Raw genomic sequence first — 16,866 nt, 5'->3', positions numbered from 1 at the left:
TTAGATTGTTTTGTATCCTTCTGACTGAATAAAAATGTGCGATGTTACAACTGAGCATGTCTTGTTCCAGTATGTTCACACTTAGTAACAACACAACATGTCTCTATGTAGAGCTATACTGACAAAATGATATGACATACTTTTGACTCTGTAATTAAATGTTGGTAATGTGAAGATACTATAGAATACTCTGTGGCAAATGTGGCAGAGCAGGTGGAGGCATTTGTCATTCTCTCAACTCACCTGCAAAGGTTGCATTATGCACACAAGTCTGAAAAACATTGAGTTTTTGAGATTCTGTTAGGGATACTTTGCGACTGGAGCCAACCTCATGACATTCAATATGTTTCTAATACAAAGTGAGCTGGATTTTGTTTGTTCATATCAAATGCAACACTGTGTATACAACTGTGACAGGTTTATTTACACACAGGGACATGGGAGAATTGCATCACTATTTACAGAATACTGTTCAAAAGTTACACAATAATGACCTCATCTGGGTTTATGTTGGAAAAAAAAACAGGCAACACAAGTGGAAAATACAGATTGGTGAAAATTTTCCACATGGTGTTGGCAGTGCTGTCAAACACTTGTGGTTTTCATTCCACAACACAGATTTACGTTCTGCATGAATTTGATCAAGAGTCATGACATTTAGAGCTACTGAGTCTTTCTGCATGTTTAACTGTGCCTGAAATCATCCTGTGTGTGGACACTGAGCACTGAAGCTGCTGCTCCGCTGACACACTGCCCAAGCTACGCCTCCTGTGTAGACACCGTGTTGGTTTCACCAGACAAAGGCAGCTCTCTCACGGAGCATTCGAACACCAAAGCGCTGCCACTCCCTTTGGTGGATCCACATTTCCTGAGTGGTGTCCAGACATGCCAGCACTGCTCCACCCTTCCACGATATCAGCCTAGGGTCCATGTCCTAGAGCACATCCACATCAGTTTACAAGTACATTAGAGGAGTTGTGTGTAGCATTTTACTACTTGTTTCTCAAATATAGATATATATATATATATATATATATATATATATATATATATATAGTTTCTTGTGCATAGCACTCATCTTACTAACTCCCAACCTTTGACATAAGTAGACATTTAAAAAAAAAAAAAAAAAAAATTAATGCCACTGAACGAAACCCTACTTTGCCTGCATTACAGATCCCTAATATTTTTATGACTATGACTCGTTTTCCGGTTCTGCCGGTCCGGTCCAGTATACAAGCTCAAACCGGTTTGATTTTATGTAAACCGGCTGAACTGGCATTTGTCATTATGACATATTCTGGTAAATTAAAAGCCAACAAAAGAGCTGTCTGAACTTTTGTCGGACGCCCTGTTTCTATTTATTCCGGTCACTAGCTTTAAAAATACCACAGTGGACGAGAAACGGCTGATTGATAAAGATGTATAGGGTAATTACCAATAAGTTGTCTCCTTATTTCACTACAAAAACCTAAATAAGGTGGCAGCTGGTTTGAGGGAGATTGCCAGGGAGCTAAAGTTTCTGGTAAATGACCATCACTAATAACAACCTAAGCGACTTGCTGTTTGCTATATTGTGTATCATTTCTAGAGCATATCACAAAAACATGTTTTCAATTTAAAAACTACAACTATAGGAGATAGCAAGTAGATTGCGAGTAGATGGCACATCGCTAACTCACAGCTGTTATCTATGTGGTTTGTTGACATGACGTAACAGAAGTGCATATTTGATGAATTCGATGTGGACACAGAGAACTCCGATGTTGCATGATGCAACGTGATAGACGCCTCATTTGCCATTAGGACACGGTGATTATGTTCAACTCCGGAACATCTGCTGAGTCAAGTGCAACACCTACTGATAAAATTCAGTATACCGGTCTGGTCTGGTGTTTGGCCTAATACCAAACCAGTCTGAAATTTTTTACACTGGCCCAACCCTAAAGACTCAGTACAACATATCGCAGGTTACCTTTGGCCGTGTGATAACTTCCACGTTGTCTACCAGTCTTCTGAATGAGGGCGGCATCTTGTTGATGATGCGGTGAAGCAGAAACTCCTGAGCACCATGAAACATAAGCCCTCCTCCCACTACCAGGATGGAGCTGTACATCTTACGTTTGGTTTCATCTGATCCTATAAAAGTAAAAAAAAATACAAGGTGAGCTAAAACAGGACATCCTGGGCACTATAAAACATCTGCACTTCATTCTCCGGCCGTACCACAGCAGTCGATGCTATGCAGGATGGCTTTATCCAGGCCCAGTGCTTTGCTCTCAAACTGGCTCATGATAGCGGTCTTCCTGGAGAGGTGTGCAGACAGGGGCTCTTCCACCTCTCCAGCGCCCATCAGACACTCCCCCTGGGCAGGCCCAAGCTCCATCTCCCCTTTCATTCCTCCTCCACCAACACCACTCCCACAGCCCCTCGTCAGGTCAGAGAGCTCCCCAATACCTCCCTGACTGCTCATCTCACCATCCAAACCACCACCTGGTCTGGAAATAGCCTTTCTGTCAGCAGCAGATTTGGAGGACTGGTGAAAAAAAATGAGAGAATTAAAAGGAATAATAATAATAACAACAAGACCCACAGGGCCTCTATGTAAAGAAATGATGTGTGCATATGTGTGAGTGTGTGTTACCTGGTCCTGTTTGCTCTGTGTGGCCAGCAGGTAGTGTTCATCATGAGGATCCTCCGAGTCGCCTTGGGAACGGTACTGAAGTGATGTCATCTTCTGACCTACGATGCCAAACGTGGTCGGGTAGAAGAGACCCATGGGTGCCTGATATATATAATATATACACATGAGCCAGAAAAAAATGAAGGGGGGGGGACACAAATAGAGCCACAGATGAAAAGTAATTCCAGTACACAAGCTGGAGACAGGACAATGTCAAATGGATTTCAGCATCAGTTTTAAAAAGCATGGTTTTTCATTGTTGCTTGAACTACGTACCTGTAATTTCTCATCCCCTAGTCGAACTTGGTAGAGAAAAGCTGGGGCTTCTGGGAAACGTGTCTGGAATTCATGATCTTGTAGTCCTGATATGTCCTGTTAAGAATAAGTGTCAGAGAGACATAATTTGGAATTTATCTGAATAACTACAGAATTCTGCGCCCATCTATAGGGATTGAAACAGACACAGACTGCTTGACTGAAACTGCTCAACATACAGGCTACAGTTCCCCAGTACTCCCTCTATACACCCGGACTCCACCCCCTGACCAAAACACACTTGGTTTAGATGGCAGAAAGTCTCCTTCAGGTGCTGCAGGAGCTGACAGTCCAGTCTGCTGGACAGCTGACAGTCTCTGTAAGGAAAGCCCGCCCTCTGCAGGAGCCAGAAGAAAGTACGGGTCACATCCGAGCCACCATACGCCAAACACAGTCTGCAAAATCCAACAGACAGGACACACAATGTATTACTGTGGAGCCCTCGAAACATTTTCTTTCCTGAAATTCTTTGTTTCCCTAAATTGGCAGTGTATTACTACTGGACCAACACACAACACACGAAAATGAAACTCAATACATAACGCAAAAGTTATTGCACAATTCCAAAATAATTCCAGAAACAAAATTCCCACTTGACCCTTCAGGCACTCCCACAATCTCTATAAAGAGATTTTGGTATTGGAGGCGTTCTGGTTTTCATTTATTGTCTATTTGTCGTCCAAATAGTATTGACCAATCACGTCTGAACGGCAGTTAAAAAGTCCATACATAGAGGTGGAACACATGCATGCCAAAATGCAGTCTTGCAACGCATTGGCTATCGTCCGCATTCATATGCAGATATTTGTTTATAGAGATAATTCAAAATGAACGGCACACGGAAGAGGAGGTCTTGACTCAGGTGTCCAGTGGCTACACCAGATCAGCCCGAAATACTGACCCTCATTCCTAGAGGCTTTGTCATCGTCAGATCGACAGCCAGTGGGTTCCAACATTGTGGCTTACATAGTACAAATATCAACATGAGCTCAGCAGAAACTATAATTATTCCTTTGCAAACATTCAGAATTGTTATCTACTGTATGTAAATGTAAAATGGATCTATGGTATTTGGTGAAAAAAAAAAAATTCATAGACATACATTTAACATGAAATTGTCTCTCAGTCTCACCTGGAGTTCCGATGGGACACTCCGTCTTCTACACAACAAAGACTGGTTTTCTGGTCTCCGACATCCACGACACAAGCACTGCTCAGCCCACTGCCAAATGTAGCACACACCGACTCCTGGTGCACTATGATCGCTGTACACACGCACACAAGAGGACAGATGTGATGCCAGGAGACACAGATTTGGTAGTTCCTTAGCCTACCCTGAACAGGCTGTTGATGAATATAACAGTGTGTTGGTATGTTGTTGTTATGTGCTCAGCCATACAGGTATAATTGTGTGTGATACCTGAGAAGCCCATATTAAGCAGCAGCATGTTGACAACTTCTTTGATGTGCTGCCTGTTGTAGATGTCGGGGACCAGTAGGATGCATCTGTAATACTAGTGTCCAGTCACAAAAGCGAAGCATTAATGTGGGAGATTCAAGTGATTCTACTGTCAGAGCAATTTGATGACATTTTTCATTATTTTCTAGTTTCAACATGTTGCACTACTAATTATGCCTCACAGAGGAACATGATATGAAGAGGTGAGAAGGTTTCTCCTACCTTTAAATCTTTGAGGGGGATCTCCAGATGCTTTTGAATAACATGACTCCAGATGGTTTCGAGGTCAGCCAGGACAGCTGTCAGTGAGCCCCCGGGCCTGGCATGCACATTGAGCTGACCTCTGACAACAGGCCAGTGGATGTTATAACAGTCAGATGGATTCACATAAAGAGCCTGGATGATGGCAGGGTGGAAGGTGGGGGGAAGAGAGACAGAAAGTATGAGTAAAACGGATACAACTGACAAAGAGTTAAGGTAACAGTTTTAGATGTCTTATTTTATAGGATGATCAGACACTTTAGACACATGCACTGACCTCCTCTCCCACCAGATGAGGAGGCTGGTGGGCTGTGTTGGTCCACTTCACCCTAGAGCTGGTGTCTAGCACTGCCGGACGGATCTGACAGTTATAAGCTCTGGCCTTAAAACACACACACACACACACACACACACACACACGTATAAAAAATGTTATAAATTTCTGCACATGAAAAAACACCGTACAAGACACTAGCACAACACCAGAATTATTCATTACAATTAAAATCAACCAATCAACCCTTTATTTACTCTAGAACCTTTCATACAGCGATGCAAAGTGCTCAATATTTCTGTCAAATAAATAGAAATGTCACTTACACCAAACAATTTAAAAGCAAATATGTTATTGTATCATGTTGCCACTGCCTGTGAATGTTGCAGAATTATGCAACATATGCAGCTCTGTCATATAATACTAACACACACCTGTTCAGCGGACACGGGTGTCCTCCGCACTCCATTCGACATCTTCTTGGACCAGATTGCCTGGTCGACCATTTTAAGCCCATTCTGCCTCTGCTCATTACTCTCTGGTTTCTGTCAGGCAGGAAAAAGAAGCAATGAGGGTAAATGAATACTGACACAAATATGAAATTAATCTGAGTGGGAGTGAGATGGAGAGAAACAAACTGTACTGTGGGTGTATCTGGTCATGAGTGACTTACATTTAGACCATCTCTCAGCAGCCAGGAGTCTTCACATCTGGGCTGTCCACTTTGCTTGTGTCTGCGTGCTATCACATGTGGGAGTGTCACCGGAAGAGTGTCTGTTGCTCGACCAATGCGGAGTGTCCTTGAGCCAGGGTGGATGACAACTATAAAATTGCTCTGTATTTGCTGTAAAAAAAAAAAAAAAAAGGAATGCGATGACATGATCAGCATAAGCAAAACCATGTCAGTAATGGACATCTGACCATTACACCCACATGCTGAATATGTCATAACAAGACTGTGGGCATTAACATTCTGCTTTAACAACCTCCACTCTTCTGGATAGGCTTTCCACACAATTTCTGAACCTGGCTGCAAGGATTTGCCCCCATTTCAGCCACAAGGGCATTAAGGTAGTCCAACGCTGATGCTGGGTGATAAGGTCCAGCTCACAGTCAACATGCCAGTTCACCCCAAAGGTGTTGCATGGGGTTTAGATCAGGGCTCTGTGCAGCTCAGTCAATTTCTTCCACACCAAACACAGAAAACAATTTCTCTCTTGAAATGTGTTTTTACAATACTGGAATTTCTGACTTCAACACAATACCGTGAAAAATATTGACACTCAATACCATTCTTGATACCACAGGGAAAACTGACAGTGAGGGCATTAAAGAAAAATATAACATGACAATAATAACTTTTCTTTTCTGGGTTAGTAGCAGAGAACAGCAGAATGACTGTAGTAAAAATTGACAATAAGAGAAAGCAAGAAAGCACATCTGGTACCGGAGTATCTATACTATGGAAAATGAGTACTGAAACAGTTTGAAATATTCAGAATTGATTTGTAAGGATAAATCGATATTTTTGACAACACTACTATAGATGTAAAACTGTCATGCTAAAAGAAAGAAAGGGTTTTCCCCAGACTGACGGTTAAGTTTACTGTCTGATAGTATACGTATACTATCAGACAGTAAACTACTGAGTATACTGTCAGACAGTAAACTATAGGGTATACTGTCAGACAGTAAACTACTGAGTACTGTCAGATAATAAACTACTGAGTTTGTCAGACAGTAAACTACTGAGTATACTGTCAGATAGTGAACTACTGAGTATACTATCAGACAGTAAGTATACTGTCAGAGAGTAAACTACTATGTACACTATTAGACAGTAAACTACTGAGTATACTTTTAGGCAGTGAACTACCGAGTATACAGTCAGACAGCAAACTGATGAGTATACTATCAGACAGTAAACTACTGAGTACATTTTTAGGCAGTAAACTACTGAGTATACTGTCAGACACAGCAAACTACTGAGTACACTATCAGACAGTAAATTACTGAGTATACTATCAGACACAGTAAACTACTGAGTATACTGTCAGACACAGCAAACTACTGAGTATACTATCAGACAGTAAACTACTGAGTATACTATCAGTCCCCCTCTAACTAACACATACGTTTAAGTAACTGATGTTAAGCCCCTGGCAGTCCAAAAGAGGGGCCAGCTGTGCCTATGAAAGCTAAATAGGCTAAATTAGAAAGACTGAGACGATGATATTCGGCTACTTAATAGAAATGTGAACATTGGACAACAACTGTAACACTCGACTTCCCGTCTCACCTCCTGCAGTGGGTCTGGGATGGCCGGAGGAGCGATGGGTCTTTTCACCCCACGTTGTTGCTCCTTCTCTTTCTCCTTGTCTCGTTCCTTTTCTTTCTCCTTCCCGTTGTCCTGCTCCTTCTCAGCCTGAGTCATGCTTACTGATATATTTAGAAGACTAAACAGTCAGAAATAACGAGTCGCAACCTTGTTGTATTTGTGAAGTGCTTCAAAACACAACAACAAGCGGGACCTTCCTCTGTATGAAAAGTTGTGCTAACGGTAGAATGTACTTCCGTGTTTGATCACGTGGTACAAAACAGACATTTCTATTTGTCGACAGAGATTGTCTTCTTTGCACTGCCTCTTACCTGACTCACTGCTTTGCAAATGTTCATGTAGACTTACTGTAGCTCAAGTATGTGTATATTATGAAGGAAATATAATAACTGTACTCTACTGAGATACTCACTACCAAAGCATAACTATTGCTGAACAACAGCCACTGTGGCCTCAAGTCACAATGACAGTAGCCTGCTGTAAAATGGTAAATGCTAAAATGGAGCATAACAGAAGAACAAGCAGAGAATAGTCATACAGGCAGCACACTGACTCAGCAAATGGCAGTTTCAACAATATCTAAATGCAACAGCTGAAATTAGCCAGATCAAGTAAAGTTGTAGCAGTACAGCCCCAATGAATTTAGTTGAAATGTGATTCTCAGACTGAGAAGCAAAAAAACAACTGGGGCGTCTCCACTTTTGACTGAGTCCCTGGTCTACAACTGGGCCCCCTGGCCTATCCCCAATAGGATAGTTAATTCCTTACTGGACAAATGTGTATTCTATACTGTAACTGTATAGTGCCACATATGCTGCTGCAGTTTATAGCTTTGGCAGAGAGCCCAGTATCATCTGACTTCTCCTGTGAAATGAAATGTTCTCCATATTCTAATAAATAATGATAATAATCTTAAATTATGATCATATGTGCTTTTGTCATTGTGTTTGCACACTATTCTTGAGCCGTTCACTTTAATTTGTACAGCACTTAAGTCCAGTTGTTTTTAAATGTGCTATACAGATAAATTTGGTTTGATTTGATTTGATACTTCAACTACTGACACATTATACCCGTTAATCCATAAGTGTCATTTACACTGTACGCTGGGGACACACCACTTTTTGATATGGCCAATTTTCTCCCCATCATTTCTTAAAAGCATAAATTGTTCTGAAAAATAGCTTGCACCAAGAAATGTTAACAAATGAGAATGCTTTGAGAGAGGTTTATTTGCACCATATGGAAACATACAATGCAATGTCAATATAGAAGAAATAAATGTGCATTGTCCACAAAAGTGCATACACAAGCCGATCAATAACTTACCAAATTCTTGACACAGTTTCTTCTTGTCCAAATTTCCACTCTCATGACATCACATATGAGCTATTAAAGCCCAGGGGTATATACAGTACAGGCCAAAAGTTTGGACACACCTTCTCATTCAATGCGTTTTCTTTATTTTCATGACTATTTACATTGTAGATTCTCACTGAAGGCATCAAAACTATGAATGAACACATGTGGAGTTATGTACTTAACAAAAAAAGGTGAAATAACTGAAAACATGTTTTATATTCTAGTTTCTTCAAAATAGCCACCCTTTGCTCTGATTACTGCTTTGCACACTCTTGGCATTCTCTCCATGAGCTTCAAGAGGTAGTCACCTGAAATGGTTTTCCAACAGTCTTGAAGGAGTTCCCAGAGGTGTTTAGCACTTGTTGGCCCCTTTGCCTTCACTCTGCGGTCCAGCTCACCCCAAACCATCTGGATTGGGTTCAGGTCCGGTGACTGTGGAGGCCAGGTCATCTGCCGCAGCACTCCATCACTCTCCTTCTTGGTCAAATAGCCCTTACACAGCCTGGAGGTGTGTTTGGGGTCATTGTCCTGTTGAAAAATAAATGATCGTCCAACTAAATGCAAACCGGATGGGATGGCATGTCGCTGCAGGATGCTGTGGTAGCCATGCTGGTTCAGTGTGCCTTCAATTTTGAATAAATCCCCAACAGTGTCACCAGCAAAACACCCCCACACCATCACACCTCCTCCTCCATGCTTCACAGTGGGAACCAGGCATGTGGAATCCATCCGTTCACCTTTTCTGCGTCTCACAAAGACACGGCGGTTGGAACCAAAGATCTCAAATTTGGACTCATCAGTCCAAAGCACAGATTTCCACTGGTCTAATGTCCATTCCTTGTGTTTCTTGGCCCAAACAAATCTCTTCTGCTTGTTGCCTCTCCTTAGCAGTGGTTTCCTAGCAGCTATTTGACCATGAAGGCCTGATTCGCGCAGTCTCCTCTTAACAGTTGTTCTAGAGATGGGTCTGCTGCTAGAACTCTGTGTGGCATTCATCTGGTCTCTGATCTGAGCTGCTGTTAACTTGCCATTTCTGAGGCTGGTGACTCGGATGAACTTATCCTCAGAAGCAGAGGTGACTCTTGGTCTTCCTTTCCTGGGTCGGTCCTCATGTGTGCCAGTTTCGTTGTAGCGCTTGATGGTTTTTGCGACTCCACTTGGGGACACATTTAAAGTTTTTGCAATTTTCCGGACTGACTGACCTTCATTTCTTAAAGTAATGATGGCCACTCGTTTTTCTTTAGTTAGCTGATTGGTTCTTGCCATAATATGAATTTTAACAGTTGTCCAATAGGGCTGTCGGCTGTGTATTAACCTGACTTCTGCACAACACAACTGATGGTCCCAACCCCATTGATAAAGCAAGAAATTCCACTAATTAACCCTGATAAGGCACACCTGTGAAGTGGAAACCATTTCAGGTGACTACCTCTTGAAGCTCATGGAGAGAATGCCAAGAGTGTGCAAAGCAGTAATCAGAGCAAAGGGTGGCTATTTTGAAGAAACTAGAATATAAAACATGTTTTCAGTTATTTTACCTTTTTTTGTTAAGTACATAACTCCACATGTGTTCATTCATAGTTTTGATGCCTTCAGTGAGAATCTACAATGTAAATAGTCATGAAAATAAAGAAAATGCATTGAATGAGAAGGTGTGTCCAAACTTTTGGCCTGTACTGTATATCTATTAAAATGAATAATGTATCATTGATGTGAATAGGTGCAACATGCACATTTAGAGAGGATATTACCCCAAACAATGGAGAAGAAAAGAGTAAATCATGCCAACATGTGTGTTGACGCAGCAGGGATAACATTAAATAAGAAAAGTGGATCTACAGGTGAAAAATATTTGAAAGCAACAGAATGCCCAACGACCTTAATGCATTACATTCCATTATATTTATTACATTACATTATTGTAGATTTATTTTTATTTCAAATTGTCAGCTGATTTTTTTTTCTTTACATAAAATAGACATTTCCACCACAAACTGGTGAGAAAAAATTCACCAGAATGCAGGAAATGAAGTGTTTGACTCTCAAAATTTCCTGGAGGAAAACAGACCTTTAACTTCTTATACGTCCCACCGAATGTTGAAACAAAACCTGATGCACATAACAAACAAGTATCTCATTTCTTAAATCGATTCCACAAAAAAGAAGTGAGTATAGGTCTATGCCATCTCTAAAAAAATAAATAAAAAATGCAATTTACAAAGCACAATTAAAGACTCAGCTATTCACCAATCAACTATTTTGATGCATCCTCTTTATCCATCAATCTAAATATTTTCATTACAGATGTTTAAACAACAGCAACCACAGATCTCAATGGTTCCCCCTCTCTGAAAATGCTTGACTGACGTCCACCCAGCTTTTCTACAGCTTCTCTTATGTTCACTGTACACTTTTCACTGTAGTCAATTGTTGGTCTGAAGATCAGATTGGACATCTTCTTGCCATCCTGACTCTGGGTATGAAGACTCCTGCACAGCTTATTCAAATCCTTCATCAACCAAAAAGTCTTGCAGGCCCTCAGCTGCGGCGCCAGGTTACAAGGCTTCTTGTCCTGCTGCTCACCCAGCTGCACCACCCAGAACCTAGCCAAGTCGCTGGCGCTCTTTGCATGGCTCGCCACCATATTAAGAATTAGGGGGTAAAGGTCATGAGCTGCAGCTGGGATGGAGGGTTCTGGGAAGGAGTGGTTAAGAGGAGAGTGGCTGGGCTGTGATGAAGGCTGAGAGAAGAGAACAGAGTGTTTTTTTAAATCACTCCTCATCATACAGCAAAAAATAAATAACTATTCCACACAACTTACAATTTCTACCTGTGGGCAAACGATGAGCACTCTGTGCGCAGCTTTAGCTTGTTCTGCCAGCCAGCGCATTGGCCCCAGCTCTGCGATCTTCCCCTGCTGCCACATGTCAACAGCCACACTGCAGCCACCGTGCCACTGCAGGAACTCAGCCAGCTCTATTATGGCCCGCTGGAAGGCTGAATTTTCAGCAGGGTACACCACAAGGACAGGGATGGGGATCACAAGAGATGTAGGCAACTTTTTGAAACCCAATAAGGTGGCAAAGCTGGCTCCATACCTTTTATCTGGAGAGTAACAAACATAGGGAAGGACATGGTGGTTGTCATCAAGGTATTTCTGAATTTGTTTCTGGTGAGCCAAAGCTTGTTTCATTTCAGCACTTCTTTAATCCACGTTTCAAATCTAGCAGGGGAAGCATGTTTCTTGTGCAAGATAACAAGACTTTTAGCCACAAGAGTGGTTAAAGGTGAGCTACTTTGCAATGCAATAGAAAGATGGTTCAATAGTAACTGAGAACATGTCAGAGCATGTGAACAAGATTGGTGAGTGAACACCTGCATCTGCATTTTCTCACATTCATCATCTGCAATTTTGTTGCCTTAGGCAGAGATGTGACCAGGCTGTTGTTTTGCAGTCACAAGTAAGTCTCAAGTCTTTGCACTCAAGTCCCAGTAAAGTTCCTGGTCCTAAAATTGGAGTTTCAAGCTCCAAACAATCATAAAGCGCTCTTCACTGAATGTAATGCCATTTTAACAACAGAGTAATACTATATTACATTTTACAAATATCATGAATGTTTCATAAAATTTGTACTTGTTTATTCTGGTGTTAAGTAACATAACATTAGTTCATCATGGTTCTCTCCTGTAACTATACTGGATGTTGTCACATTGGTTCAAACTGAACGGATCATCCGGTGAATTAAGTGTCGACTTGCTGGGAATGAATAGCGTTATGTTAGTTGATTCAGGAAATTAAGGGAAATGAATTGATCTGTGTCACACAGAAGAAGATGGACTTTAATCTTTGCTTGGGGGAAGGTATCAAATGTTTCAAGTCAAAAGGCTCAAGTCCAAGTCAAGCTGCAAGTCTTACAGTGTTTGATTTTGTCAAGTCAAGTCTAAAGTCATCAAATTTGTGACTCGAGTCTGACTCGCTTTCTTTCATGTGACTCAGGTCCACACCTCTGCCTATAGGTCCTCTGTCAACTAAATGTAATTTAAAAAGTCCTGTACTTACACACTATGTAGCAGGAACTCAGGATAATCAAGCCAACCAGTCCTCCGAAAATGGCCACCAATGTGCCGGTGAAGTTGACGTCACCGTGGACAGCTACTTTACTTGATTCTGCACAAACACACACAAAACACACGTCTCATTTTCCTTCATGTAATTATATTTAAATTATACTGACCGTGTTTTAAGTAATCGTGGAATCTTACCTGAGGTGATCTCAGCTGCAGTGAAAAATTTAAATAAGTTTCGTTAAACACAGAGTATCAACATCTTTGTTGTAGAGTAAGTTACATTATACAGTATGTACATGCACATGCACAAGCAAATGAGATTGCTCACCTGTAGGAACTGTAACATGCTTTGATTTGACAGCTGTAGAAAACAGAGAAGAAGGTTAAAACTTTTAAATACTTTTGTTGCCTGTATGGAAACAACATAGCAGCCATAATTGAGATTACAAAACACATTTTTATCTTCTACATAACATGTATCCTTCACATTTTGATAACAAGCCTTAAAAAATGAGATGTGAACTAAATGCTTTTGACTCGTACTGAGTTTACTATCTCACAGTGTGGATTACAAACAACAGTCACATTAAAACGTCATGAGAGCAAAAAGTGAGACATGAAAAATGAGCTTACTTGCTGGACGAGGTACACTGATCATGGTAAACTTGTAAGAGAATCTCTCTGGCGGACCCAGAGGGAGACTGGCAGCTTGGATGACATAGAAGCCGTAGCTTGCTTTTACCAAATAATAAAACCATTTCTAGAATCGAAAAAATTACAGTCATTGCATTGAATTTACTTTCAACCTGCCATACCCTTTGGTAGGTCTGTCATTTTAAACTCATGCTGTGCAGACAATCGCTAATTAAACAACACAGAAACAATTAGTCAAGATTCTATCCATGATACCTGCTCGGATCCTCGGAGGTATGGCTTGGCAAAAGCCGGGTGATATTCACAATGGTACGGTGTTTGCCCCGAAATCACGATCCGAATGCCAGTCAGGTATTCATGACTACCTGCAAAGGGACAGAAAATGTCAGAGATCCTTCCTGACTAAATACAGTATGTGTAAATATATTACATATACCATCTAACTGTTCTCTCATCCTTTCCTTCCCTTTACTCCTTCCTCCTTCTCCTGTTTACCCTTCCACACAGCAACATATCCCACAACCACACACACATACAAACATTTATACACACAAAAACACACTCCACCACTTTTAAGTTAAATCCACAGTCCCCGCCAACTCTAACGCCACACCACTGTACCAACACTGTATCCTCATAACTCACCCACAACCCTACACAAACCTACTTGTTATTGTTGCTTAGTCTTAGCAATGTCAATAAGTGTTATTTCTCACAGTGAATGCTCTCTATTGTATGTGCCATTGTTATACCCATTTTGTGTCATATTAGTTGCATAAAGTTGCACTTACAGTTTACTTATGTATTTATCTACACTTACATATCACATTCAGAAGAATGAGAGAGATGCATGGTCACCATGGCATTGACCTTTGACCACCAAAATCTAATCAGCTCATCAATGAGTCCAAATGAACGCCAATTTTGAGGAAATTCCCTGAAGGTGTTCTTGAGATACCGCCTTCTCAAGATTGAGACATACAAGATCACAGTGACTTTGACCTGTGACCACCAAAATCGAATCAGTTCATCATTAAATCCAAGTGGACGTTTGTGCCAAATTTGAAGAAATTCTCTTGCAGCGATTTTGACATATCCCATTCACGACAATGGGACAGATGGACAGAGAACTGTAATTGTAATTTCATTTTCTTTGTTTATTCTTTGTGTTTTCAAATACTTCAAATGTCTACACCTCTTAACCTCCCACCTAGATACAAAATCCTGCAGGATATGCCAGGTGTGAAACACACCCTAGGGGGTCGGAGCCAATACTTGTGGCAGACGAAAGAGTGTGAAAACAATGGGTAGGGGCGCCGCTCCCTGCCGCAGACAGAAGGGTGTGAAACACACCGTAAGAGGCGGTCCTCAGGTTTAAATGTTTAACCTTCCCCATGCTCTGGGTCTTTCTTCATTCTGACCGCTCGTCTGCTGATTGACCTTTTCTTTGCAAAGAAAATAAAAACCTTGTCGGCCGGCAGAAATCTCTATTTCATTATTCACCAGCAGCAGAGAATTTCCACAGCAGAACCCACAAACATAATGCCTGTTTTTGCTGTCTCTCTATCATCAGGGGGTCTCCTGTCTCATTTCTGCTACATATACACATTTCTGATAATTCTAGGTTTTAGTGTTTTATGTATTTTGTGTTTCTATTAACGGAGGATGTTCATAATTCTAATTTTTATGATTTTCTACATAAAATGACCTCCCCTATGTCATACAAATATCCCATTTTTTGACAATAATTTTGTATAAAAATGGTACTTCTGGGGTGCAGTGTTTTAAAAATCTATTAGGGGCTTCCTACATTTTGAGTGTGTGCCTGCGAAATTATTTCAGCTTAGCCTAAGCGTTTTTGCTTTATGCCTAGTGCAGTTTCACCTCAACCAGACCAAAGTCCTGTTTGTAATGGAAAAAAAAGTCAAGAGTTCCTGGCAAATCTCTTCTGTCATATGATAAACATTGGTGTAACAACTCTGGCTGTTTTAACAAATGATCAGTATAACCAGTAAGCTACTTTTTGTATTTAAAAGACATATTGAATGATCGGTTCAAGAGTCAGAGAAGTGTTTGGAAAGTCAACAACATTAGGTGGTTTTATAAGTTGAATGATGTGGAAATGAATATTAAATGTGCTGTCACCTACCATCAATGTTGACTGCCCAGCTTATGTTCAACATATCTTCTCCTCTTACTTTCACCAGCATCACGGTCAGGTTTGCCAGCTCAGAAGGAGAGGGTCCACTGCTAGGAGGCAAATCTGTAAGAGACAACAGTGGTGTTCACACTTTATAATAATACAAATTGTATTATAATAATAATAGCCTAATAATAAAATTGGTAATGCAACTGTGTTTGTTATCAAGTCATGCCTTTATATTCATTAGTCTTTAGGCTATTTTGGTGGGTTATATTTAGGGGCAATGGAATTTCCACTACTGTCATTCTGCCTGATGATTTCAATATCAATAAAAAAAATACAGCTTAAAGTTCTGGAGAATAAAACTGAATCACACAGAACAAAAAAGATTAAAAGACTGGTCCCTGCATCTCTGTTTTTGACCAAACCCTATTGTAGGCTCAAACAACATGATATTGGCATCAAAGTCTCATCTCATCAAGAATATGAATGAAAAATAACTTACCATTAAATTCATGACACTGCACTTTCTGCAAAGAAATCCCAAGAATGAGCTACATCAGTTAAATCACTTTTAATTTTAACTTAATCAAGTAATGGCTCAGTCGCCAAAGTCTTTAACTTACAATTTCTTGTGATGTCACCTGGGCTGCGACAAAGGACATGAGAATCAGTGTGGCACCCCACATCATCACCATCGTCATCAGCAGCACCAACACCTGGTTGGACCGCAAAAAAAATGTAGACAGAAAAATGAGCTTTTACAATCCCCAGTATCTGGATAACTACAGTCCTACGGTGGGTGCACTTGTTCAATGAACTCTCAGTTTTTCTGTGTTAACTTATACAGACAACACCCCCAAGTAGCCCCGCCCACAAGCCAGTCTCCACCTCAAACTGTGTTGTTTTGCGGTTCGGCATTACGGTAAGAGCGCGTAAGAATGTACTTCAAAATAAAAGCTACATTTCGGTGAATGTTATAAGCCTACATAAACAACGATATTTCTATCAATAGGCAACTTCTAAATTATTCAGTAAGTCAGTCAGTCTGTCAATGATAAATAGATAAATAAGTATGAATAATGAAATTAATGATGATAAAATAAAAATAACTGTAATAAACTGTGTTTCAGTCAAAACACTGAATTCACAACTTCCCATGTAACGATCTGAGCTGAGAAGGAACATAGCTCATATGAGAGGATTTAGAGGGCTTTAATTTGAAAATCCACATCAGAATGTCCTGAAATGACACTCTGGGGTAGCCTGCTATCAGTCCCAAGTGAAATAAGTCTGTGGCAACAGGTAA

General features: G+C 40.7%; 2 protein-coding genes across 4 annotated transcripts; both read right to left on the bottom strand.

The window, feature by feature from the left end:
* Positions 1-403: 403 nt before the first annotated feature.
* On the bottom strand, positions 404-7,564 carry actr8 (actin related protein 8). Its single transcript, XM_033628209.2, has 13 exons — positions 7,292-7,564; positions 5,666-5,836; positions 5,427-5,537; positions 4,996-5,100; positions 4,680-4,853; positions 4,419-4,512; positions 4,131-4,263; positions 3,240-3,393; positions 2,960-3,055; positions 2,645-2,785; positions 2,227-2,536; positions 1,976-2,139; positions 404-934 (listed from the first exon to the last, which is right to left on the bottom strand). Exons 1-13 carry the CDS (start codon positions 7,424-7,426, stop codon positions 791-793), a joined length of 1,932 nt encoding a protein of 643 aa, XP_033484100.1. The 5' UTR covers positions 7,427-7,564; the 3' UTR covers positions 404-790.
* Positions 7,565-10,579: 3,015 nt separating this feature from the next.
* il17rb (interleukin 17 receptor B) lies at positions 10,580-16,371 on the bottom strand. Of its 3 annotated transcripts, none has more exons than XM_033628777.2 (10): positions 16,184-16,371; positions 16,063-16,087; positions 15,564-15,677; positions 13,670-13,779; positions 13,394-13,520; positions 13,089-13,121; positions 12,956-12,970; positions 12,753-12,860; positions 11,514-11,797; positions 10,580-11,432 (listed from the first exon to the last, which is right to left on the bottom strand). In XM_033628777.2, the coding sequence occupies exons 1-10, from the start codon at positions 16,259-16,261 to the stop codon at positions 11,001-11,003; spliced, it is 1,326 nt and encodes a 441-aa protein (XP_033484668.1). In that variant the 5' UTR covers positions 16,262-16,371; the 3' UTR covers positions 10,580-11,000. The 3 variants fall into 3 exon arrangements, with proteins under 3 accessions (XP_033484668.1, XP_033484669.1, XP_078026307.1); XM_033628778.2 differs by having other exon boundaries at positions 11,523-11,797; XM_078170181.1 differs by lacking the exon at positions 12,956-12,970.
* Between the last annotated feature and the right edge of the window lie 495 nt (positions 16,372-16,866).

The sequence above is a fragment of the Epinephelus lanceolatus genome, chromosome 8, assembly GCF_041903045.1.
Source record: "Epinephelus lanceolatus isolate andai-2023 chromosome 8, ASM4190304v1, whole genome shotgun sequence".
Classification (NCBI taxonomy): Eukaryota; Metazoa; Chordata; class Actinopteri; order Perciformes; family Serranidae; genus Epinephelus; species Epinephelus lanceolatus.
This window is presented reverse-complemented; position numbering and strand designations above follow the sequence as displayed.